Raw genomic sequence first — 25,634 nt, forward strand, 5'->3', positions numbered from 1 at the left:
TCAATGGAATCCCGGTCAGAGCGTATACACATAGTATACGCTCCGGACGAGATCTCTAGCGGCGCCGCAAAAAACTGACTATTCAATGAATAGTGGCCGCAGAGAACCTGCCAGTGCACACAATGAAGCGCGCAGCTCCATCTATCTATTATCTATCTATCTATCTCCTATCTATCTATCTATCTATCTATCTCCTATCTATCTATCTCCTATCTATCTCCTATCTATCTATCTATCTATCTATCTCCTATCTATCTATCTATCTATCTCCTATCTATCTATCTATCTATCTATTATCTATCTATCTATCTATCTATCTATCTATCTATCTCCTATCTATCTATCTATCTATCTATCTATCTATCTCCTATCTATCTATCTATCTATCTATCTATCTATCTATCTATCTATCTATCTATCTCCTATCTATCTATCTATCTCCTATCTATCTATCTATCTATCTATCTATCTCCTATCTATCTATCTATCTATCTATCTCCTATCTATCTATCTATCTATCTATCTCCTATCTATCTATTTATCTATCTATCTATCTCCTATCTATCTATCTATCTATCTATCTATCTATCTCCTATCTATCTATCTATCTATCTATCTATCTATCTCCTATATATCTATCTATCTATCTATCTATCTATCTATCTATCTACAATGCTAATACAGTATTCTCCTTAAATGTGCAGACCACGAGCCCACGCCTCTGCAGCACATCGCACCGCTCCATACTACATTCAGATTAATGCAAATTGTCATTAGGGAGAACTTTCTAAAAGAGATCCTGTAGGAACCCAAATAATGAATGATTGCATATGTAAGATAAAAATATCCCCTGCAGCTCCCCCGTCACCCTATACACGGACACATAAAAATGCAGAACGCAACAAGATACGAAGCATCATTTAACCCTAACCGGGACTAAGTGCGCAATTTATCATCACAAAATAAAATACCGAAGCATACGAGATACAGGCCGAGGCGCGATACTCACCGCTAGATGCAATTTCCATGATAAAGTCCTTTAGTAGATTTTCTGTGTTAATGGATTTCTTCAAAAATATATTTATTTATTTTTTTTTTTTTTTCAATTTGTAGCGAAATAAGTTTGGAAACCGCAACATGTTTATCTGCGCAATTGTGCAGCTGTAAAAACAAAATAATGTTTGAAAACCGCCTGTTTTTTGTTTAATAATATTAGTGGAGATAATCCAGACGCTCTGCTTGTCTTTTGTGTTAGATATGAACTCCTGAGACGTACAATCCTGCAACCACTTACATCAAATCCCCCTGAAGATTTAAATCTGTGGCAGAATATTTACTCAGGAACTCAGTGGTTCTGTGAAGATAAGGGTCTTAGCAGGTAAGATTACAAAACCGGGGGAAAAAAAAAACAAGTGCTGGCATTTTTCATAGAGAATGTTGTCTGTGTAGAACCCAATTTTTTTTTTCACAGATGAGCTCTGTAGGAAGCCGAATGGTATGAAATAGAGAACGTGTGAAATTTATCTTTTTCGTGGGTAAAAAGACAAAAGAAAAAAAAAAAAAAAAAAAATTGGCAACAATTTCAAACTGGTAAATTTAATAGATACAAATGATGAGAGTAATAGCTTGGTATTTATCATGTTCTATATGGTTTTACAGTTATATAGCAGCCAAGGGCTCCAGGGCAAACACTTTTATATTATTATTATTTTTTCTTTATTTCTGTTATTTATATAGCACCAGCTTTTTCTGCAGCGCTGCACATACATCAGTCCAATTGGTCCCTTTCCCCATTAAAGGGGTACTCCGGCAAAACTCTTTTTTGTTTCAACTCAATTGGTTTTAGAAAGTTTTATAGATTTGTAATTTACTTCTATTTAAAAATCTCAAGTCTTTCAGTACTTATCAGCTGCTGTATGTCCTGCAGGAAGTGGTGTATTCTCTCCAGTCTGACACAGTGCTCTCTGCTGCCACCTCTGTCCATGTCAGGAACTGTCCAGAGCAGTAGCAAATCTCCAACAAAACCTTTGGACAGTTCCTGACATGGACAGAGGTGGCAGCAGAGAGCGCTGTGTCACACTGCAGAGAATACACCACTTCCTGCAGGGCATACAGCAGCTGATAAGTGATTTTTAAATCAAAGTAAATTACAAATCTATACAGCTTTTTGAAACAAGTTGATTTGAAAGAAAAAGATTTTTGCTGGAGTGCCCCTTTGAGGCTCACAATCTAAATGACAGTATCTGTATGTTTTGGAGAGTGAGAAGAAGCTGTAATATACAAGCCCTTTGACGTGTCCTTGGTGGGATGTGCGCCTAGGACCCCAGCACTGTAAGGTAACCACTGTAAGTAGCCACTGCTGCCCCCAATTTAGCAGTTTCCAGAATTCTGACTTGATTTACACCATGGGGGGCATCCAAAGATTAAAGGGAAACTCAGCAGGTTTGTACATATGGACCTGCTGATAGGTACCTGTAGATGCAGAGTTGCAGATCTTCTTTTTGTCTTCTATGAAGCTGTTTTTGAGTAATTAGATTGAAAGCAATTATGTTAATTAGTTCTTGTTGTGCACTTGGGGTATTTCTCAGCCTTTCAGTGCACCATCCCGCCCACCAGCTGGTACTTCCCCTCCTACTTATACATATTCATCCTATACATCTGTGCATAAGTAGACAATAGGAGGAGACATACGAGCTGACAAGCAAGCAGGATGGTGCACTGCGGGGCCGAGAAACACCTGCAGTGCACCAAAAGGACTCATTAACATATCTGTTTTAGATCTAAATACAGTGGTACCTTGGTTTAAGAGTAACTTGGATTAAGAGCGTTTTGCAAGAAGAGCTCACAGTTTTTCAAAATTATAACTTGGTTTAGGAGCATTGCTTTGGTGTAAGAGCTCTCTGTACTAGGTGGGAGGGGAGTGGGGGAGGGGCATGGTCTGCATAGCGGGGTCTACAGCACTGTACTCTGACCCAGGAAGTCTCCCTCACATTCCAAATCATAGCAGATCCACTTCAGGCTGGGGCTCACATCAGGGGACAGGACTGTGGAGGTAATCTCTTCATAGCTGTAACCTCTCTCTCCCCGGATAGAGAGTGCTGCATGTATGTGCCAACTAGAGATGAGCAAACTTTTCAAAAGTTCGTTCCGACCGGACTTCCGGATTTTTTTTTTAAAGTTCGGTTCGACCGAATTTCGGATTTCTTCGGATTTCATAGTTTAAAGCATCTATATGATACGGGGGTAGTGTATTTGGTTGAATTTAGGGCTCTACATTTCAGAAACATCATTATCTTTTCAATATCTCAAAGTCAATTTTTTTTTTTTTTAGACTTCAATATTCACCATTACAGGGTCTATGCAGGAAACTCACCATTACAGGGTCTATGCAGGAAAAAGGTCAAAAATGCAGTGAAGGAGCAGCAGTAGTCATTGGAGGCCAGTACAGTCTCAGGATAACACCTATGTCCTATACACTATCACAAGGGTCCAACTATAGGACTTGTATATCTGTATAACACTTTTCTTTAGAGTTTTATGCTACACACATGCACCAGGTATACTGTATTTGTCTCTCAGGATTAACATTTGTGATAGACACTATCACAAGGATCCAACTATAGGACTTGTCTATCTGTAGAGCACATTTTTGTTCCATGCACCCTTTGCTCTCCTATGCCTAATCTAGCTATCTTTCGCCCTCTCTATATTTCTCTCTCAATCACAATATGTTTCTACTCTTAGTCCTACTAATCTTTTGGTCTTTGCTTTTCTACATTATCTTCTCAGTAGTCAGTAGTACAGCAGCACCAGCAGTGTTTTGACAATGATGAGCTCTGTGCACTGCTAGTCTCCATACTCTCTCTCTCTCTCTGTTCAGACTGCGTCGTGCGGTCATGTGACCGCTCCTATTATAGCAATACCGACGTCACACAGAGGGTGGGCTACTGCAAGATCCCTGCTGATTGGATGTGTTCCCGAGTATCGGAACGCGCTTGGGAAAGCGCTTTTCCCGCCCGGAACAATTCCTGCTTTTGAAAATGGTGGCTGCCATTTTAGAAAGCAAGGGGAAAAAAAATCAGAGCGGACTTCCAAAAATCCGAATCTGATCAGACTCAGACTTTAGAAAAATCCGAACCGGATCCCATACCGGCCGAACCGGTTCGCTCATCTCTAGTGCCAACATCTGTCCTGCTCATTCCTTCATGCTCCCTGCAATCTCTGTCAGCCCTTGTGTTTCCCATCCTCTCCATTCCTGCTATAATGTGCCTGCACTCACACTCAACTATACACACTGCCGCTATAATGTACCTGCACTTACACTCAGCTATACACACTGCTGCTATAATGTACCTGCACTTACACTCAGCCATTCACACTGATGTATAGAAAAGTTCCTGTCACTGTCCTCCTGCATAGCTCTGTGATTCTCAAATCCTGATTGGTCCATGCTGAACACACACCCTTCCCCATTGGTCATGTGACCACACAGACCTCTGACAGCAGCCCTGCATCTCTATTTTAGCCTGTTGTACTACACTACTGCATTATGGGGATCTGCAGCTCCATCCTGTATCTACAAGCTGCTGCTGTGTTATCAGGTTTATGCAGTTACTATACATTATACTCCACATACTGATTGCTATACTGTACAGTAACTTAGAATATCACAGATTCATCTGTTTCTGAATATTTGTTTCATTTTTTTTACATGTTATTCAGAATAAAAAAAATCATTATATTTGTGGTGTGGAACCAATTGTCTGTATTTCAATGATTCCTTATGGGAATATTTGGTTTGGTTTAAGAGTGGATTTGGAGTACAAGCGCGGTCCCGGAACGAATTATGCTCGTAATCCAAGGCACCACTGTACTGGTTCATAGGTTCATATGTAAGAAGTTTCCCTTTATTTATCCTCACCTATTCACATGATAATGGATAATAATGAGCTGATCAGTGAAGGACCCATATCTGTTGGAATATGTGAATGGAGCAACAGTGTGCATGCTTAGACTCTGCTCCATTCATTCTTTATGGAACATTTGTATACAGCTGCGCTGTCAAAAGAATTGTGCTGTATAACTCTGGTATACAGACCATATAGTTGGTATGGATGCCCCAACCTATGGAGTATACAAAAAAGATTCAAAATAGGGGATAGCCTAAATATAACCTTTATTGATATGCAAGATAAAAGGTATACTAAGTATACAATGTACAATACAAAAATATAATCACAGTGTGCATATGTAGCACTAATTCAAACTAACAATAAACAATCGACAATACCAAAGCAGCTAATATAGAAGCTATATGTACTGTCACACAATCCCCATATGCCTCCAATCAGGAGAGGGTTGATAAGTCAATGTGTTAGATGAGCTTCTCAACCCTATATCGGTATCGTCAAAACAATAACAACCAAATCAGTCTGTTCTGTTCAGAAATGATAGTCCTTAGTAATTACAGTGTGTCCTGTCTCGCGTTGGGACCGTCACCTTTTCCCTACGCGTTTCTGTCACCCTTGTCGGTGACATCATCAGGGGTCAAGAGGTGCACAAAAAGGAGGTACAATAATCGACCATACAACAATCATTAGAGCCCTTGCTCAATCCAGCCGTAGTTTCTGTATGGCTGGTCCGAAGAGTGTTGGCATCTAAGGGTAATTGAGAAGATAGTGGAAGCGTATTACTCACTGTACCCGCCTCTATGGACCCATGTGCAATTAGTCCCGAATAGGTATTGGCCAACATGTGGACAATTCTGCAGGGTCAAAAAAAGTCCCAGTGAGTGGTGAAGTGTTCCCAGTATTAGCCTCCCCTTCCTCTCCTCTGATTGGAGTTATCTTCCAGTCAGCCTGATTATTGTACCTCCTTTTTGTGCACCTCTTGACCCCTGATGACGTCACTGACAAGAGTGACCGAAACGCGTAGGATAAAGGTGAAGGTGTTTCTCCTTAAAGAGAACATCATAAAGAAGTGTGGAGACTTATAGGCAATTCTAGGAAGAAGGATGTATAAAGCAGCTCTCTGATGTCACCTTTTGGAGGTTATTTTCAATAGGAAGCCATAGGACAGAGACCTTTGGCCATGGCACCAAAGTGATAATGTTACTTCATAAGGAAAGCATCATAATAAGATGTGTAGACTTATCGGCCATTATAAGTTTCCACTCCTCTTTATAAAGCACGGTTGTGCCAGTATCCAGCAGCTTTACCAAAAGGTTACGTATCAATTGCAAACATTTCAACACGGCGCAAGTGACCCTCATTCCTAGAGGAAACGTTCGGGCAGACATATATTCCTTCACAAGTTTATAACAGATTCTACAACCTACTTGACTTTACACAGCCATAGAGGTAAGAGAGGTATATGCTAATTTAATAGAACATTGGTTGGATATGGCATAACTTTAGGATTAGTTAGGATCTGAACACCAGGAAACCTCCTCCATTACTTAGAATATAGGTGCAGAAGCCCCTCAGCATTTGTTCTGCAGGGCTTTGCTTCCATCTAGCTATCAATGACTGCCTCTATGCCTACACGTGTATCTATGAGCATAACAGTTCCATAGAGTTGTATTATGTAGCCATCTTGGTCACATGACACTTAGCCAGGAGAGAATGCGCTTAGCCAGTGCCCGGACCACTTTCTTTATCCATGACTTTTCCCCATCACTTGGGAATCCTGAAAAAAATCCTTAGTTGGAAATCTTTAGTTGTCACAGATCTACAGGACATTGCTGCTAAAAGAAACCTATAGAAAATTCTATAGAAACTGAGAAAAGCCTGGAATCTACCATCGAGGGCTTATAGGAACAGCAGGATAAGGCACCTGGAGGAGCTAGAAGACCTGGAGTCAGCCATAAAGTCCTTCTAAAACCAACAGGAAGCACTTATAGGTGGTAAAGCCTAAGGTCTGTCGTGAAGGTAAAGTGAGGTCAACCATGAAACACTTATAGGATCTAAAAAGTAGAATGAAGTCAACCACGGAGAGCTTATAGGACCTGAAAGGTGGAAGGAAGACAGTCAAATCACTTATGGGAAGTAATGTATGATGTCAACTACAACACATTGCTAGAAACTAAAAGGGAGGATGAAGGCAACCATGAAGCACATATAGGACCTGAAGGGTGAGGAAATAGCCGGCATAGTGACAAGACTATAGTCTTACAAATCTACGGGGAAATGCTGGAGATACAGGGCACACTGAAAGATCTTACGGAATAAGATTTCTGATAAGGTGACCATAGACATGATCTGTGTATAAGGCGAGGGACGGCACATGGAGACTGGTCAGTGGCACATGAACGGCCTGTGCTTCTCTATTGCCATCTGGTGCCTTCCTGGTATTTAGAGGCAGTTCTTCCAGGAGAGAATCTTAAAGTGTCACTGTCTTTTCTTTTCTTTTCTTTTCTTTTTTTTCAGCAGAAATCAATAGTCCAGGCGATTTTAAAAAAAACTTTGTAATTGGGTTTTTTAGGCAAATATGCCATTATCTGCATTCACAAAGACTTTCCCCAGCCCCCCCCCCCCCCCTCTCTCTCATTCACTGCACATTATCAGGAAATCACGTCTTGTTGCATCAGACGTGCCCTATCTTACCTATGGAGAGGGGGGGGGGGAGGAGGGAGATTAGTTGGCATCAGAGAGAGCAGAGAAGGATTACACAGTGGGAGCTGTGTGAAAGTTGGTATTCAGAGGTCAGTGCTGACTTCAGAGGAGAGAGCCCGAGATGTAGCTGTAAGTTAACTCTTTGTTGTCCTGTTTTGGTGCCTCATCTCCCCTCTCCATAGAGAACAATGAAGACAGAGGGGAGAGCTTCAAACTGCTTTTTCATGATAAAAATGCATTTTTTCGGCTAATAAACCCAATTACAGTTTCTTAAAATCACCTGTACTATTGATTTCTGCAAAAAAAAAAAAAAAAAATTAAACGACAGGTACATTTTAATAATATGGCAGAAAATGGAACATGCCAAGATGTTTATGTGATAGAATCCGTCGGTAAGAGGAAAAAAAGACAGAAATTGGGGGCACACTAAGTTGCAGTATGGGCCCCTACATTTGTATGGCCATTGTATTTTGTATCGACTCAATCCTCCTTATATCCGATCATATGGTACTAAATATTCCTTCTTCTTTGAGGAGCCATTGCTCTAAAAAAAAATTTAAACTATCATTACAAGTTGTCCCATGATAGATCCAGCTAGTTGTCCCGCTAAGGTTGACTTCCAAAAAGAAAAAAACGTAGATAAGGAATACTGTTCTGTCTGATACCACGCCATTGCTGTTTCTGCACTGCTTGGTCTCTGTTGATAAGCCTTTTCTCGTCTCAACACACAAGAAAGATGCCCTCTCCACCTGTCATTGTCAGTCTCCCCAGCTGATTGGCTGAGTGGGCATTTCCTTTTGTTGAGTCAGAGATAAGGAAGTTCTGATCAGTGGGAATCGGGCACCATCAGGATTAGGGCAACAGATCGGCAAGTGAGAAGCTGTTATTTTTATTTTCTTACCTAACTTGAGCCAACCCAACCTTTTAACCCTTTAACCTTTTACCCAACCTTTAAGAAAGTCTACAATTCTCGACAACCCCTTTAGCCGTTAAAGAAGTATTCTGCTCAAAGATAAGTTTTCATGTGTTGCTGCCCCTAGAGGTAACAAACAACCTATTTTTACTTCTGTGCACTTTTCCGGTGTTTTCATATGGCTTCTTCAGGTCCTGGTTGAGCCATCCCGCCTCCACTTGGGCTGAGCGGGCTGTCACCTTTAGACGAGTCTGTTTAAGAAGTGGAGGTGGTATTGCTCAGCCGAGACCCAAAGATGACGTAGGAGAACACAGGGTGAGTGTGAAAAGGTAAGAATCGGTTATCTATGTTATGCTTGTGGGCGACAACATGTAAAAAGTTATTTTTGAGCGGAATACACATTTAGGGTGCCTTCACACACCCCGGATCCGCAGTGGATTTCAACCTGTGAATTTGCAGCAAAATCTGCTGATCCAGTGCTAGTTGATCCCTATGAGAATACATACTCGCAGCCGGATTGACATCCCGCTGTGAGTATGTAAGTTAACCTCCCCACTGGCTGGAGCATACATCACTTGCTCCCCGCTCCAACTTGCTTCGGGTGTTCTGGCGTCTGCTCGTCTCGCTCAGCCAATCAGTGCGCTGCCCCTCCGCAGTCACTGATTGACTGAGCGGGACATCCAGCCGAGAATCCCCGAGGCAAGCCGGAGCGGAAGCACGTGATGTATGCTCCAGCCAGTGGGGAGGTTAACTTACATACTCACAGCGGGATGTCAATCCGGCTGCGAGTAAGTATTCTCATAGGGATCAACTAGCACTGGATCAGCAGCGGATTTTGCTGCAAATTTGCTGCGTGAAATACACTGCGGATCCGGGGTGTGTGAAGGAACCCTTAGGGATATTTTTAAGTATAGTCAGGCCACAGACTTTTCTTAATTTCCTTAATTTTTATTTATTTATTTATTTATTATATATTTAATTTTTTTTTATTTTTTTTTTGGGGGGGGGTAATATTTATCAAACTGGTATAAAGTAGAATTGTCTTAATTTCTCCCTAGCAACCAATCAGATTCCACTTTTCATTCCTCACAGATTCTTTGGAAAATGAAAGGTGAAATCTGAACTGAACTAAGACAATTCTACTTTACACCAGTTTGATAAATCTCCCCCTAAGAACTAAATATAAAATTTAAACAAAACATATAAAAAATATTATAAAACCTACCGACGGAGCAGAAAAGATGTGGTGTTTTGGTTACATTCACCATGACAATGCATCCATTATTTTCAGATATACCTTTTATGAATACGAACTGATTGTGTACAACTCTGTCGGATATACATCCAGTCCGGAAGTACAAGCAAAGACCCTTCCGGGTCCCCCTTTAAGAGGAAGTCATATGACTGCGAAGGCCATAAACCACACAGCTATAGAAGCCGTCTGGACCAAACCCTGTAAGTAAAGCTTTTAATCCTCTTACTATAAATTTCTTCATTTTTGCTTTTTTTAACAAAAAAATTAACGTTGGTAATTGGGATTTGTGATAGAAACAAAAAGTAGAATTTGGTTACTAAAAAAGAAATCAGAGGCGTGCACCTCTTAGTAAATTCAGCCGGAGAAAGGGGGTGGAGCCTAATTTAAGACTGGAGTAGGAGTACTTAAATGTTCCCTGTAGCGTTAAGACAGGGAGGGGAGGGTAATAGTATCACTTTAACCTATCTAGTCTAAGTTTAAGTTACGTATTAAACAGTTTTTATTTATCTCCTTCCTTTTACCTTAAAATGCAAGAATTTAATGTATCAAAACCCCCTAGTGAACAATGGCTTAGCTACCATAAATGCAGACCAGGCCAATGCTACGGGGCCCTTGCACTAAGGGGGCCCACAGACCCTTGGCCTTAAAATTGTGTTTAAATGCTGCGGTGCTCTGACTGTCAGAGAAAGAAGCCATTTCCAGTCTCTCCTCAAGTCACAAGAGCCCCCCTCCCCCCCCGCCAAACACATACTACTCACCTGGCCTGGCGCCGTCACCCAGTGCTTATTCTCCAAGCCGATGTCAATTGTGCACCGGGGAGCTGGGAGAGCTAAGGAACACTGGGGACTACACAGGGCCAGGTGAGTATGGGGGGGGGGTTCCCCAACAGGATTCAGTGGGCACCGTACAAATTTTTGCTATGGGGCCCCATGAATCCTAGCTATGCCCCTGGTAGTGAATTGCCTATATTAAAGGAAAGTAGGTATGCTATAAAGATTGGTAGGTATGTTCACCTGTACAACAACATGGCCATACCTGCCAATGTGCTGTATGTGGAATCTCTCTCTTTTTCTCTTTCTAATATCTATTTTTCTCCTATCTATGCATCTATATATCTATCTATCTATCTATCTATCTATCTATCTATCTATCTATGTATCTATCTATCTATCTATCTATCTATCTATCTATCTATCTCCTATCTATCTATCTATCTATCTATCTATCTATCTATCTATCTATCTATCTCCTATCTATCTATCTATCTATCTATCTATCTATCTATCTATCTCCTATCTATTATCTATCTATCTATCTATCTATCTATCTATCTATCTATCTCCTATCTATCTATCTATCTATCTATCTATCTATAAATCCAAAAAGGCAGCGGCACTCCAGCAGGTAGTGAAAATCCGTGGAAAAGTTTATTCACATCCCAAAAAACAAGCAAAGAAAGCTTTCTTTGCTTGTTTTTTGGGATGTGAATAAACTTTTCCACGTATTTTCACTACCTGCTGGAGTGCCGCTGCCTTTTTGGATTTATAGACGTCTATGCCTGGTGGACCCCCGGCATGCTTGCTGGCACCCACATTTTTTCACCGAGTGCCGCGTACATTATTTGTATTTTATCTATCTATCTATCTATCTATCTATCTATCTTCTATCTATCTATCTATCTATCTATCTATCTCCTATCTATCTATCTATCTATCTATCTATCTATCTATCTCCTATCTATCTATCTATCTATCTATCTATCTATCTATCTATCTTCTATCTATCTATCTATCTATCTATCTATCTATCTATCTATCTCCTATCTATCTATCTATCTATCTATCTCCTATCTATCTATCTATCTATCTATTTTGCATATCTATCTATTTATCTATCTATCTCCTATCTATCTATCTATCTATCTATCTATCTATCTATCTATCTATCTATCTATCTATCTCCTATCTATCTATCTATCTATCTATCTCCTATCTATCTATCTATCTATCTATTTTGCATATCTATCTATTTATCTATCTATCTCCTATCTATCTATCTATCTATCTATCTAATCAAAGAATTCCGCAGCACAACCATATGGTGAAAAAAATCCAAAATAGTGTTTATTCCATATCAGTAGAAAATTCCATGCAACGTTTCTGTCTCTTCCCGAGACCTTTCTCAAGCATAAGCATAGTGAGTAACACATCCATTTTATACACACGTGAATTCAGCTACAATTGATTGTCAATCAATGTGACGTCATAGTAAAAGTGAGATCGTTTACAATATAAGGTCCAAAAGGACAGAGTGTACATTGGTATACAATTACTTGTGCATTTATATATACATATCACACAAAACCATAGTGAAAAAAGTGCTACATTTAAAAAAATGTTTGTAGTTTGCTGGGCGGAGTCAGCCACCACTCTCCACTGCTACTGGTTCTTCATACACATGTTTTTCTAACAGGACGTCCTCTCACTGGTGTAAACCGACCTCTCTATGCAGGTGTGTGCAGACTCTCACTCTGCCCGTCCCTGTGGGTGGATACATGGGAGGATCTATAGGGGCTCGCTTCTGTAGCTCCAATCTCAATAGGTACATATGTTTTTATACAATCATGCTGAAGATTAGTAAAACATCTGCGATCTTCAAGGAGCAGGGGCCATAATACGTACAACTTGCAAATCCAAACGGACTGTCACTGTTCGGAACTCCATCCTTCAAACTTCGGGTTATCCGGCCTGACGCTCTAGCTACGTGTTCACACACAGCGCTAAAGCGAAAGTGTACTTGGGTATCTCAACCACCCTCCAAAAAGAGTGGGAGATTCCCATATCTGCCCAAACCCTATATTAAGTTGTGAAAAAAGTCCTATTGTAATATGTCAGTGTACTAACCCCGTAGTTGGAATTAACCCCATCCTGTTATTACTGGTTAGCAGTGGGTTGTGGTGGAATCCTCGCGCTCAGTCTTGATCATTCTAAAAAGATAAAGAAAAAGGAGAAAGAATATGTTTACTCAAAAAAAATTCCAAGTACAAGACCATCATGTTGGGGTACGTTCAGGACAAATCACCCCCCTTAAAAAAAATTTTTTATTTTACTTATACATATACGTATTGATTTTAAACTCCACATTTAGACCCTTTGGTTGTAAAGTATCCAACCGAAAAATCCATAAAAGTTCCCTTTTTTTTAAAGCTGTCACGCGATCTCCTCCCCTTGTAAATGGGGGAATATGATCTATGATCATGAATTTTAAATCCCTCTCACTGTGTTTTAATTCAGTAAAATGTTAGAAAAACATGTGTATGAAGAACCAGTAGCAGTGGAGAGTGGTGGCTGACTCCACCCAGCAAACTACAAACATTTTTTTAAATGTAGCACTTTTTTCACTATGGTTTTGTGTGATATGTATATATAAATGCACAAGTAATTGTATACCAATGTACACTCTGTCCTTTTGGACCTTATATTGTAAACGATCTCACTTTTACTATGACGTCACATTGATTGACAATCAATTGTAGCTGAATTCACGTGTGTATAAAATGGATGTGTTACTCACTATGCTTATGCTTGAGAAAGGTCTCGGGAAGAGACAGAAACGTTGCATGGAATTTTCTACTGATATGGAATAAACACTATTTTGGATTTTTTTCACCATATGGTTGTGCTGCGGAATCCTTTGATTATTTACGGGGAGACGTGGATTCGGTCTCCAGCTGCTGGCACCCTTACACCACTTTGAACGGAGTGCACTTCAAACTGGACGTTTTATCTATCTATCTATCTATCTATCTATCTATCTATCTATCTATCTCCTATCTATCTATCTATCTATCTATCTATCTATCTCCTATCTATCTATATATCTATCTATCTATCTCCTATCTATCTATCTATCTATCTATCTATCTATCTATCTATCTATCTATCTTCTATCTATCTATCTATCTCCTATCTATTTATCATCTATCTATCTATCTCCTATCTATCTATCTATCTATCTATCTATCTATCTATCTATCTCCTATCTATCTATCTATCTATCTATCTCCTATCTATCTATCTATCTATCTATCTATCTATCTATCATCTATCTATCTCCTATCTATCATCTATCTATCATCTATCTATCTTCTATCTATCATCTATCTATCTTCTATCTATCTATCTCCTATCTATCTATTATCTATCTATCTATCTCCTATCTATCTATCTATCTATCTATCTATCTCCTATCTATCTATCTATCTATCTATCTATCTATCTATCTCCTATCTATCTATCTATCTATCTATCTATCTATCTATCTATCTATCTCCTATCTATCTATCTATCTATCTATCTATCTATCTATCTATCATCTATCTATCTCCTATCTATCATCTATCTATCATCTATCTATCTTCTATCTATCATCTATCTATCTTCTATCTATCTATCTATCTATCTATTTTGCATATCTATATATCTATCTATCTGTAATACTGTTAATATACTTCTTTCCAGCTATACAAGATCTACAAGGTGATGTCGACCATTACACCCTAGTTGTAAAGTCATCTCAGTATGACAAGTCCCTGATTTTCCAGGCCGATGTGAATAGCGCAGTGATTGGTGGATTACAGCCTAATACGGACCACCACCTCTATGTTGAGGTCTCCAATGGGCCTCACAGTATAAGCAGCGGCTGGGCGCATGTGACCACCTTGGATGGAGGTTAGCACTTTATTCAATCTGAGAAGTAAATGGATTGATTTTGCAAGGTTGTAACCAGTCATCTTATTAAACCAGCGGAAAAAAGGGCTAAAATGTTAGAATGCTTAAGTGCATCATTGAGTTCAGAAAATAGATCAATAGAAGGGTCTCCAGAGACGGGAGCAGATCTGTGTGTAATAGTGACGATTACCCCGGCCTCAGCCTGGCCTTCAGTCAATAAATGGTTAACTCCAGCCACAATTATTATCCTTATAAAGATTTCTTCTGTGATGGAATGTGTCAGAGAAGATCTAACTATTCATATAGATAGATAGATAGATAGATAGATATTAGATTGATTGATTGATAAATAGATAGATATGCGACATATAGATAGATAGATAGATAGATAGATAGATAGATAGATAGATGATGGATAGGAGATAGATAGATAGATAGATAGATAGATAGATAGATAGATAGATAGGAGATAGATAGATAGATAGATATGCAAAGTAGTTGTCACGGCACTCCCAATAAGGTGTAGCAAAAAAGTGTATTTATTCCAAAGAAATCAGCACAGCAAACATAGTCAAGTGGCAACGTTTCTGTGGCCTCTCGCCACCATTTTCAAGCTTGAAAATGGTGGCGAGAGGCCACAGAAACGTTGCCACTTGACTATGTTTGCTGTGCTGATTTCTTTGGAATAAATACACTTTTTTGCTACACCTTATTGGGAGTGCCGTGACAACTACTTTGCATATTACTGAGAATCCTGTGGTTGGAGGACCTGTGCACTGGCACCCGCTACTTGTAACTGTGCTGCTGATTATACTTCAAGATAGATAGATAGATAGATAGATGATAAATAGATAGATAGATGATAGATAGGTAGGAGATAGATAGGAGATAGGAGATAGATAGATAGATAGATAGATAGATAGATAGATAGATAGATAGATAGATAGGAGATAGATAGATAGATAGATAGGAGATAGATAGATAGATAGATAGATAGGAGATAGATAGATGATTGATAGATAGATAGATAGATAGATAGATAGATAGATAGATAGATAGATAGGAGATAGATAGATAGATAGATAGGAGATAGATAGATAGATAGATAGATAGGAGATAGATAGATGATTGATAGATAGATAGATAGATAGATAGATAGATAGATAGATAGATAGATAGGAGATAGATAGATAGATAGATAGGAGATAGATAGATAGATGATAAATAGATAGATAGATAGATAGATAGATAGATAGATAGATAGATGATAAATAGATAGATAGATAGATAGATAGATAGATAGACAGACATCCCCTATTATACGCCATCCTGTCTTGGCTCTCGTCACTCTTAGCATACGCAGTCGGCTAATCCTAATCTTCTGACTTTATAAAAACTCATTATAAGAGGTATAATATGGAATAATATCATCACCTCCCCAGCAAGTGTTCCAGGTCATTAAAAAACCTCCTCAGCTCAGGCTCCTCATTTCCTCGCTGATATGTAAGGTGACCACCATCTTCTTTTTCTCCCTTGTTTATAAAATAGCCATAAATCTGCTCGCGGCTGACACTCTCAGGAAACATTTGACCCGCTTCTCCCGGCCGCCCCCCGGTTAAGCGCCGGGAATGTAATTCTTAAATGAGACGTGGGTATTAAGTAGCGAGCGATCATCAACACTTTAGATCATTTACCTAACGATAATGCCGTCCTATTGCTGGAAGTCATTTACAGGGTGACACGTCTAATGTTCCTTGGGTCATCCGCAATTCCGCTCCACCATTACGCCGATATAACGACTTTCCGCGCCGCCTCACTGTGATTGGGTTGGGACCGGGACTGTATCAATATCACAATTGATAGTTAATCTGATTTTAATAGAGAACATTCCATCGGTCACACATCAGCATTGATATTATAGTCGTGTGGTTATAATAAGTCGGTGCGGTGATCAGCGCTCAGCGTGGTCGCAGGACGCCGGGCCGCATTGTTAGACATTTTCTGGATACTAATAGGCATTTGGTTGCACAAGGTCTTTCCCGCAGACAGCTGGAGCGGACTCAGATTCTTCTATTAATTCCAGAGCCTGAGGGTATGCTCCCTCCAGAGGTTGTGGTAATCAACAGTACAGCTGTACGTGTCATCTGGTCATCCCCTTCAAATCCAAATGGCGTTGTCACAGAATATTCCGTCTACGTGAATGATAAGGTCTTCAAGACGGGAAGCGAGACTCCTTATGCCTTTATAGTGGGAGACCTGGCTCCTTATACAGTGTACAGTATACAGGTATGTTACAGCGAGAAGAACCGCGCCAAAATACTGAGAAATATCAGCAGCCGATGTAGCAGAGCTGAGTTTGTCATCGGCTTATGTCATGCTGTGGTATATAGTAGGTTCTTCTAGGGTCCAATGGAGGAGGTCGGGGTTATAGTGGTACGCCGAGCTCTGTCCTAGCATCATGTGCAGCAGATTCATCAACAGGGTGTACAATCTGGCATAGCTTAAAGGGATTGTTCACCATAAAAAAAAAAAAAAATCTTTTGAATTAACTGGTACCAAAAAGTGCCAGAGATTTTTAATTTACTTCTATTAAAATATCTCAAGAAGTCTTCCAGTAATTATCAGCTGCTGTATGTCCTTCAGGGAGTGATGTATTCTCTCCAGTCTGGAGAGCAGGAGAGGTTTTCTATAGGGATTTGCTGCTGCTCTGGACAGTTCCTGACATAGACAGAGGCGGCAGCAGAGAGCACTGTGTCAGACTGAAAAGAATACACCACTTCCTGCAGGACACACAGCAGCTGATAAGTACTGGAAGACTTGAAGGAAATTACAAATCTCTATCACTTTCTGAGACCAGTTGATCTTTAATGCATTTTTTTGTGAACTACCCCTCTAAAAGGTAGATACAAGGTAAGAAAAACATGCATGAGCGCCACACCTGGCCACAGGTTACAGGTGGTATTACAGTTCAGCTTTCTTAAAGGAATTATTCAGGGGGGCTCTCCTTTTTTTATTTCCCAGAAACAGCGCCACCCCTTTCCTCAGGTTGTGTGTGGTATTACAACTCAGCTACATTCCCTTCAAAGGAACTGAGCTGCAAAACCCCAACACCCAACCCGACGACAAGAGGGGTGCTATCTTTGTAAGCCTGGAAATCCCCTTTAAAGGATAGCAGCTTACTTTCAGGGAGCTCTGCGACACAGCCTGTTCTATCCTCCTTCACTTGCAGGACACAAGCTGTGTTGCTGGGACTGGTCCTGTTCTGCAATCACAGAATGCGAGTGAAACAATGACTGGATGCAGGGGTCAATAGCTGTACAGTTTTGCCGTTGTTGCACAAAGGAGCAAGCATTAAAACTGCTTTTATTGTTGGAACCATCCTGCAATACCAAACATAACCACTGACTGGCGCTGTTTCTAGAAGAGAGCACCAAGGTTTTCTTATTCTCAACAACCTCTTTAAAAGCCCAGCATTAAATGGCAGAAAATGTTTGAAAGCAAATCTCAATCTTTTTTATGCCCATTAGTGTACAGTATTTGGCTCAAAAATTATATTTTTCAATGGTTTTTTTTTCCCACCAGAATTGGCATAAATGCATAACCCCCAATAAGTTGTGCCAAGTGACAAACTCAGCTCTGCCGGTTCAGGTGCATCATGTCCAGTCTTCTTATTGTAGAATAGATTCTCTCGATTGATGTGTCCCCCGCCCCAACACCCCCCCCCACCCCCACCCCACACACACCCCACACACACACACACATACACACAAGTTTACGACCTGTATTCAGACATGAATGTAGCATCCTGTAGCGACCTACATGAGGGAAATACAATTTACTAATGGGGCTACCTATGGGGGAGGGCATATATCCATGTATTCCATTAGTGAATGGGGACGCTGCATTTCTCTGCGCACTATCTACTCTGTACTTTGTATTTTCTATAGGTTGAAGTTTGCACTACATATGCATGTACAAAGAGCAACGCCACGCAAGTAGCAACCATGGAAAGATCGCCCACAAGTATACCATCCCCAACAATACGGAACGTCACTGCGAGGTGAGAGCGAATTGTGGGCATGCTTCAGACAAGGGTTGTCCGCTTTATTGATTTTAATGGCCTTCACCAGGGGCTAATACTCAATTCACTACCCTAAAACTATGGCAAGGCTATGGTAAAGTATCTATACCGGCACCCAGCACCCACCCCTATGCCTCTGGCCTCCCCTCTTCTATTTAAATGCAAGTGTCCCTGTTTAAACAGCCTCCTCCGGCACCTGTGCAGTGTTCAGACTGATGAATGAATAGTAAAATTCCTACCTAGGGGCGTTCATAATGATGAGGAGGGCGGGGAGGAGGGACGGAGGGGTGTCGCAATCCTAAGGCATGGGTACTCCAGGCCACGCCCATTGGGCACAGGGCTGCAAGTTTAAAAGTTGTTTTTTAGGACAATAACTGCATCACCTGCCGAACAGACCCCAGGACAGATCTTGGATTAAAAGCAGCAATCTGACGGTACAAGCGGTTTGGAGGGGGCAGATTGTGGGTACAGAGTCACTTTAAGCTCTATTGCACTGAAGATTTCTAAGTAAAGTGATATCCTGGTTAAGTGCTGGACTCTGTTCTTACTCTGCACCTGCACCCACACACCTGGCTGTACCTTTTCAAAGCATACCACTCCTGGCCGCTGTAACAAGTGCCTAGTCAGTATACCCACACACCTACCCCACTGCTAACAACACCTACCAACCCCAGGTTACCGCACAAAGCGTTGCAGATTTTGGATCCATATGGGTTTTGTTTGAATTCACTCTAATAGGTCAAGCGTTTTCCTATCCTATTGGTCTTACCCTGTATAGGGAAATTAGACTGTGAGCTACCCTGCTCTGTGGCATGGACCAGGAGGTGCTAGATTATCATACAGATTGCAAAAGTCATCACACCCCTCCAGCACAGTGCTATGTAGATATAGCAGCGGCGTATACAGCATGAGGTGCGATGACTTCATTCGATGGCTTTGTTAGCATTCTCTTCCCCACATGTCATATTACCATAAACTCTTCTTATATCCCCAAAGATTACTAACTGCTGATCGATTGCCCTGACAAGCCTGGCCGTGGCCTACACGTGCCCTGGCTAGTTCATTTATTTGCCATGGTGGATTTGCTAGAGTGGAATTTAATCAATAGATAATTCATTAATTCTGATCCTGAAGTATGAAGGGAGCGGCTGGTGTAACCGTGTCTGTCTCACTTTAACTCTGAAAATAATATAACACTGTATGTAATGTATTATGTATGAGGCTGTGTACAGGGGAACCCCAGCAAGAAAGTAGGGGCCAATGTGGTGTATATCACTGGGGGTTCTAATAAATAGATAGATAGATAGATAGATAGATAGATAGATAGATAGATAGATAGATAGATAGGAGATAGATAGATAGATAGATAGATAGATAGATAGATAGATAGATAGTGGGCCTTAAAGGGGTTAATCAGAATTTGAAAAACATAGTTGTGTTCTTCCAGAAAGGGCACCACCCCTGTCCTCAGATGGTGTGCAGTATTGCAGCTCAGTTCCGTTAAGGTGAATGGAGCCAAGTTGTAATACCGCTAACAGCCTCTAGGCAGGTTAGGCGCTGTTTCTGAAAGAAAGCAAAAATGTTTTTTTTGTTTTTTTTTTATCCTGGATAACCCCTGTCATTTCATAAATGGCCAACGGATATGGTACTTTTTTATTTTTCACAGATCAGTGGAGATTTACTGGGCTCCACCGGAGGAACCTAACGGAATTATTCTCGGCTATGATGTCAGAAGAAAGCACGCATATCCTTGTAATTCGATGAAGTTACGGACAATGGATAACAATGGAAATTACTGTTTGTTTATCAAATGCAAGAAGAGAGAAGACATTTGTGGAGAGAAGTGCTACAACCCCCACCAGCAGGTAACACTATGGTCACATTACAATACATTTATCTTACCTATATGTTTAGATCTATCTTATTTAAAGGAAAACGCCACCAGAATTAAAGTGGAGAATCATAAGGTGATGTAGCTCTGGTTTAACACATCTGGTATTACAGCTCAGTCCTGGTCCATGGGTCACATCTGGTATTACAGCTCAGTCCCAGTCCATAGGGTCCCATCTGATATTGCAGCTCAGTCCTAGTCCATGGGTCACATCTGATATTGCACCTCAGTCCTAGTCCATGGGTCACATCTGGTATTACAGCTCAGTCCTAGTCCACAAGTCACATCTAATATTGCAGCTCAGTCCTAGTCCATGGGTCACATCTGATATTGCAGCTAAGTCCTAGTCCATGGGTCACATCTGGTATTACTTCTCAGTCCCAGCCCATGGGTCACATCTGATATTGTACCTCAGTCCTAGTCCATTGGTTACATCTGGGATTACAGCTCAGTCCTAGTCCATGGGTCACATCTGATATTGTACCTCAGTCCTAGTCCATTGGTTACATCTGGGATTACAGCTCAGTCCTAGTCCATGGGTTACATCTGGTATTGCAGCTCAGTCCTAGTTCATGGGTCACATCTGGTATTACATCTCAGTCCTAGTCCATGGGTCACATCTGGTATTACAGCTCAGTCCCAGCCCATGGGTCACATCTGATATTGCAGCTCAGTCCTAGTCCATGGGTCACATCTGGTGTTACAGCTCAGTCCTAGTCCATAGGTCACATCTGGTATTGCAGCTCAGTCCTAGTCCATGGGTCACATCTGATATCGCAGGTCAGTCCTAGTCCATGGGTCACATCTGGTATTGCAGCTCAGTCCTAGTCCATGGGTCACATCTGGTATTGCAGCTCAGTCCTAATCCATGGGTCACATCTGGTATTGCAGCTCAGTCCTAATCCATGGGTCACATCTGGTATTGCAGCTCAGTACTAGTCCATGGGTCACATCTGGTATTGCAGCTCAGTCCTAGTCCATGGGTCACATCTGGTATTGCAGCTCAGTCCTAGTCCATGGGTCACATCTGGTATTGCAGCTCAGTCCTAGTCCATGGGTCACATCCAATATTGCAGCTCAGTCCTAGTCCTTGGGTCACATCTGGTATTGCAGCTCAGTCCTAGTCCATGGGTCACATCTGGTATTACAGCTCAGTCCTAGTCCATGGGTCACATCTGGTATTACAGCTCAGTCCTAGTCCATGGGTCACATCTGGTATTACAGCTCAGTCCTAGTCCATAGGTCACATCTGGTATTGCAGCTCAGTCCTAGTCCTTGGGTCACATCTGGTATTGCAGCTCAGTCCTAGTCCATGGGTCACATCTGGTATTGCAGCTCAGTCCTAATCCATGGGTCACATCTGGTATTGCAGCTCAGTCCTAATCCATGGGTCACATCCAATATTGCAGCTCAGTCCTAGTCCTTGGGTCACATTTGATGTTGCAGGTCAGTCCTTATGTGTGGCAGAGCTGCCATACCAAATACATCCTATATACAAGAGAGGTGCTGTTTCTTGAAGAAAGCCGCCATGTTCTCCTAATCTGATACAACTCTTCTATCAACAGCAAAGCCAGCTGACAAATTCATCAAACCTCCCAGTTAATTCCCACAATTCTCCCTCATTGAAAATCAATTCCATTTCCGTCACAAGTGGCCACTTGTTCGCCCGTCAACTCGCCGTGAAAAGACCTTCTATAATTTGCAAGAAGGATTTTTTTTTTCCTCCTTCAAATTATTGTATTAATTCTTCTATTAACTGCAGTTTAGGCTCCGGATCAATACGTAGAAGCGCACGGCGGGAGATTCCAAATGGCTTTTATTGACAAATTGGGCTGGAAACGTCTCCGTCAACGAACCGTAATGAAATAATGTAGCTATTTGTCAACAGAAACCCAGCGGTTCTCCGAGGGCCAAGCGATTAGTAAATTCACCAAATATCTCCCCGTATAGGAGACAGTAATTAAAACCTGATTGAGAAGAGATTTATAAATTATTTTGAAACTCGCCTTAGGTTGCAGGACAATGAAGCGATCGTCACGCCGTCTATGATTTGTTTGCGTTATGTTTTTCCAAATGACATTATGATGTGACTAATGGGGGTAAAATGACCGTTTTTAGCATGAAAAATCCCAGATCTTGGCCCTTTCTACTCCATTGCAGCATTAATTGGGCCTCACTTTATGGCCAGGACGTTGCCGCCAGTCAACGAGCCTTCGATGAGTTTACGATGATTAACTGGACACGTTTCGGGCCTCATCACAAAGCATTTACATGGGGAGGCAACACTCATAAAGCAGCCAGTGTAGTCGTATTGTATAATTTAGTGCCAGATGGACAGAATACAAAGACATAATGATGGGACGAGAAGCATATAACATTAGCGCGGCCCTCGCTGCCAGTAAAGCCGACTCGTCTGATTCCGACCAATATAGCTGTTTGCTCTGAATAACTAATTTAATAAAACTGAATTTCTCAAGTCAGCGTCAACCCCTATAATTCAATTTGGATACATCAGCTGCGGGTTTGGTGTTTTTTTATTTATTTATTTTTTCTTGGCTTTCTCTCTTTCTGTACCTTTCACATTGAAAATGGATGATGTGAGGATTTTGCGGAGAGGGGAGATCTATAGACTGCAATGTCTGCTCTTTTATTAGGGTTGGATTTTATTTATTTATAAAACTGCTTCCAATTGCTGACAACAAATGACAGGTAAGTGTTGGACGCTCAGGCATTGCGGGCTGCATAAAACTGATCCTGACTGGTCGATAGGGATCCTTGGCTCTCCAGCTGTTGCAAAACTACAACTCCCATCATGCCTGGACAGCCAAAGCTTTAGCTTTGGCTGTCCAGGCATGATGGGAGTTGTAGTTTTGCAACAGCTGGAGAGCCAAGGTTCCCTGCCCCAGAGATAAGGGTTCAAGAAAATTTATCTTGGTTCTACTAGCCACTTTGATAATACAATATAATAATATATACTAGATGTCAGGGGGATAACAAGTAACCATGGACCCCATTAAAAAAGTTACACTGGACTAGGGATGGTCCAAACCAAGTTCGGTTTGGGTTCGTACGAACCCGAACTCTCGGAAATGATTCCCGCTGTCTGCCCGCTATGTGGAGAGCGTGGATACAGTGGGAGGACCGCCTGGAAAACTGGGATACAGCCATAGCCATAGGCTGTATCTCAGTTTTCCAGGCGCTCCTCCCGCTGTATCAATCCGCTGCACATGGCGGCCAGACAGCGGGAATCTGATGACGAGGGTTCGGGTTCATACGAACCCTCGGCAGTTTCGAACCATCCCTAACTGGAACCACATGTTATTGTGACCCTTTTGCGGGCAGGTTTGCTTGAGTGTCATGTTGTGTCACTACTCACATATTGCCTCAACATGAAATCCATCCTGGATTAAGTTCTTATATCTTTCAAGTCGTTGCAACTTGCAGTTCACAACCATGTGACCAAGAGGTAAGATGTCAGCATCAAGGTCTATCTTTCACGTTAAAAATCCTTTCACTTTTTTCTATATTCTTGCATTACTTTGCTATAAGCCACAAATGAATGGGTCTTAGTAGTCCTCTCTATGCATCAACATGCCCAGTTGGTAGGCTTACAACCAGTGTCGGACAGGTCCACCTGAGGAGCGGTGGGCCCCCAGCTTTAGAACCTGCACAAACACTGACTGACATGGTGTTTCTCATTGGGTCTTCATTGGTGGGCCCCCAGGATAATTTCCTCTGGTGGGCCCCAGATACCCCAGTCCGACACTGCTTATAACTGTGAAATACAAAGGAATCAGCATGTTTTATCCTACTTACAAATGACATTAGTTTAGGGTTTTGAGGAGGTTGGAGGTGACAGAGTACCTTTAAGCATTCAGTTATCTTCTTACTTATTCCAGCAATCGGTCCAGGTCTGAACACCCAAACTTGTCAAAACTTTTGACACTGGTTTAAAATGTATTTAAAGTGTCACTGTCGTTATAAAAAAAACTTTTACATGTCGGAGAGACATGTCAAAAGTTTAGATCGGCCTGGGTCTAAATGTTCAGACCCTGACTGATCGTGAGAACAAGCCAGGAGAAGACTTGGCTCAAGGTGGTCCTCTCCTGGCTCTGTGTCCCGTGATTTGTTAGACACATAATGAAAGTCTATGGAGCCCAACCCTTTCACTGACATAGAGCATGGAGATGCAGCGTGGTCCTCTCCATGGTCATTCTCACGATCGGTCAAGGTCTCTCTGACATGTCAAAAGTATTTTCAGTGACAGCTTAAAACCTAGTATATTCGTCCCAAGACTCTTTACTGAGATGAACCTCGCTGTTATGGTGTTCGGTGAAGAGGGTCTCTGTAACATGTGATTTCATTGCAACTTTTTCCAAAGTCACTTTGTAGCCCTAGTCTAAATTTTCTTGGTTTTCCAAGTGGCCTTCATTCACTTTCTACTGGTCCCATTTGCCCATCCCTTCCGTTATTCCAGCAGTCGTGATGGTTGGAAGCCTTGTTAGAGATTTGTCATTGGGGCCCAGCAGCTTCTGCCTGATCATTCTGCTCATGTTATTTCATAAATAAACACAGAATTCTACAAGAAAATCGATATTATGAGAACAATTTAAAAACATTCTAATAAGATAAGTGAACAATTCCATAAAGGGCCCCGAGGATGAGGGTGAAGAGAAGGAGATATTTTTACTTGGCCACAGGAACATTGGGCACAGAGTGATATTGGTCACAAGGTGATAAACATGAGAGTTCTTGTATCTCACTGAGATCTTTGTTGGATACATAGCACTACAACTTAGAGTGTTGCTCTCGTTTCAAAAAACATCTGACCTGTAATAGAGACAAGTCAAAAGTTTTGATCCTTCCACATCTGAGTGTTCACACTTTTACTGATCAATCCGGGAGAAGACAGTGCTAAGTGTAATCTTTTTCCGGCTCTGTGTCATGTGATGCTCATCTAAGTTTATGGTGCCCAACTGATATCATGTGACACAGAGGCAGGAGAGGATCGGGCTAGTTCTCCCAATCGGTACAGGTGTGAACATGCAGACCAAGACTGATCAAAACTTTTGACATGTCTCTATGACGTGTCAAAAGTCTTTGAAATAAGAGTAAAACTTTAAAAGAGAAGTGCACGGGAAATGCTTATGA

General features: G+C 41.2%; 1 protein-coding gene and 1 non-coding gene across 2 annotated transcripts in view; both read left to right on the forward strand.

The window, feature by feature from the left end:
* Positions 1-25,634, forward strand: part of USH2A (usherin) — a 504,580-nt gene that overhangs the window by 329,781 nt on the left and 149,165 nt on the right. The window contains exons 43-48 of the mRNA XM_069955428.1: positions 1,256-1,378; positions 9,818-9,981; positions 14,302-14,511; positions 16,595-16,797; positions 18,459-18,571; positions 20,259-20,457. Coding sequence (XP_069811529.1) covers positions 1,256-1,378; positions 9,818-9,981; positions 14,302-14,511; positions 16,595-16,797; positions 18,459-18,571; positions 20,259-20,457 — 1,012 coding nt within the window. The remainder of the gene's footprint in view (positions 1-1,255; positions 1,379-9,817; positions 9,982-14,301; positions 14,512-16,594; positions 16,798-18,458; positions 18,572-20,258; positions 20,458-25,634) is intronic.
* On the forward strand, positions 1,971-2,126 carry LOC138774639 (small nucleolar RNA SNORA49). The gene has a single exon (XR_011360352.1). It is a non-coding gene; the product is annotated as a small nucleolar RNA SNORA49 (small nucleolar RNA).

The sequence above is a fragment of the Dendropsophus ebraccatus genome, chromosome 15 (genome assembly GCF_027789765.1).
Source record: "Dendropsophus ebraccatus isolate aDenEbr1 chromosome 15, aDenEbr1.pat, whole genome shotgun sequence".
NCBI classification, from domain to species: domain Eukaryota; kingdom Metazoa; phylum Chordata; class Amphibia; order Anura; family Hylidae; genus Dendropsophus; species Dendropsophus ebraccatus.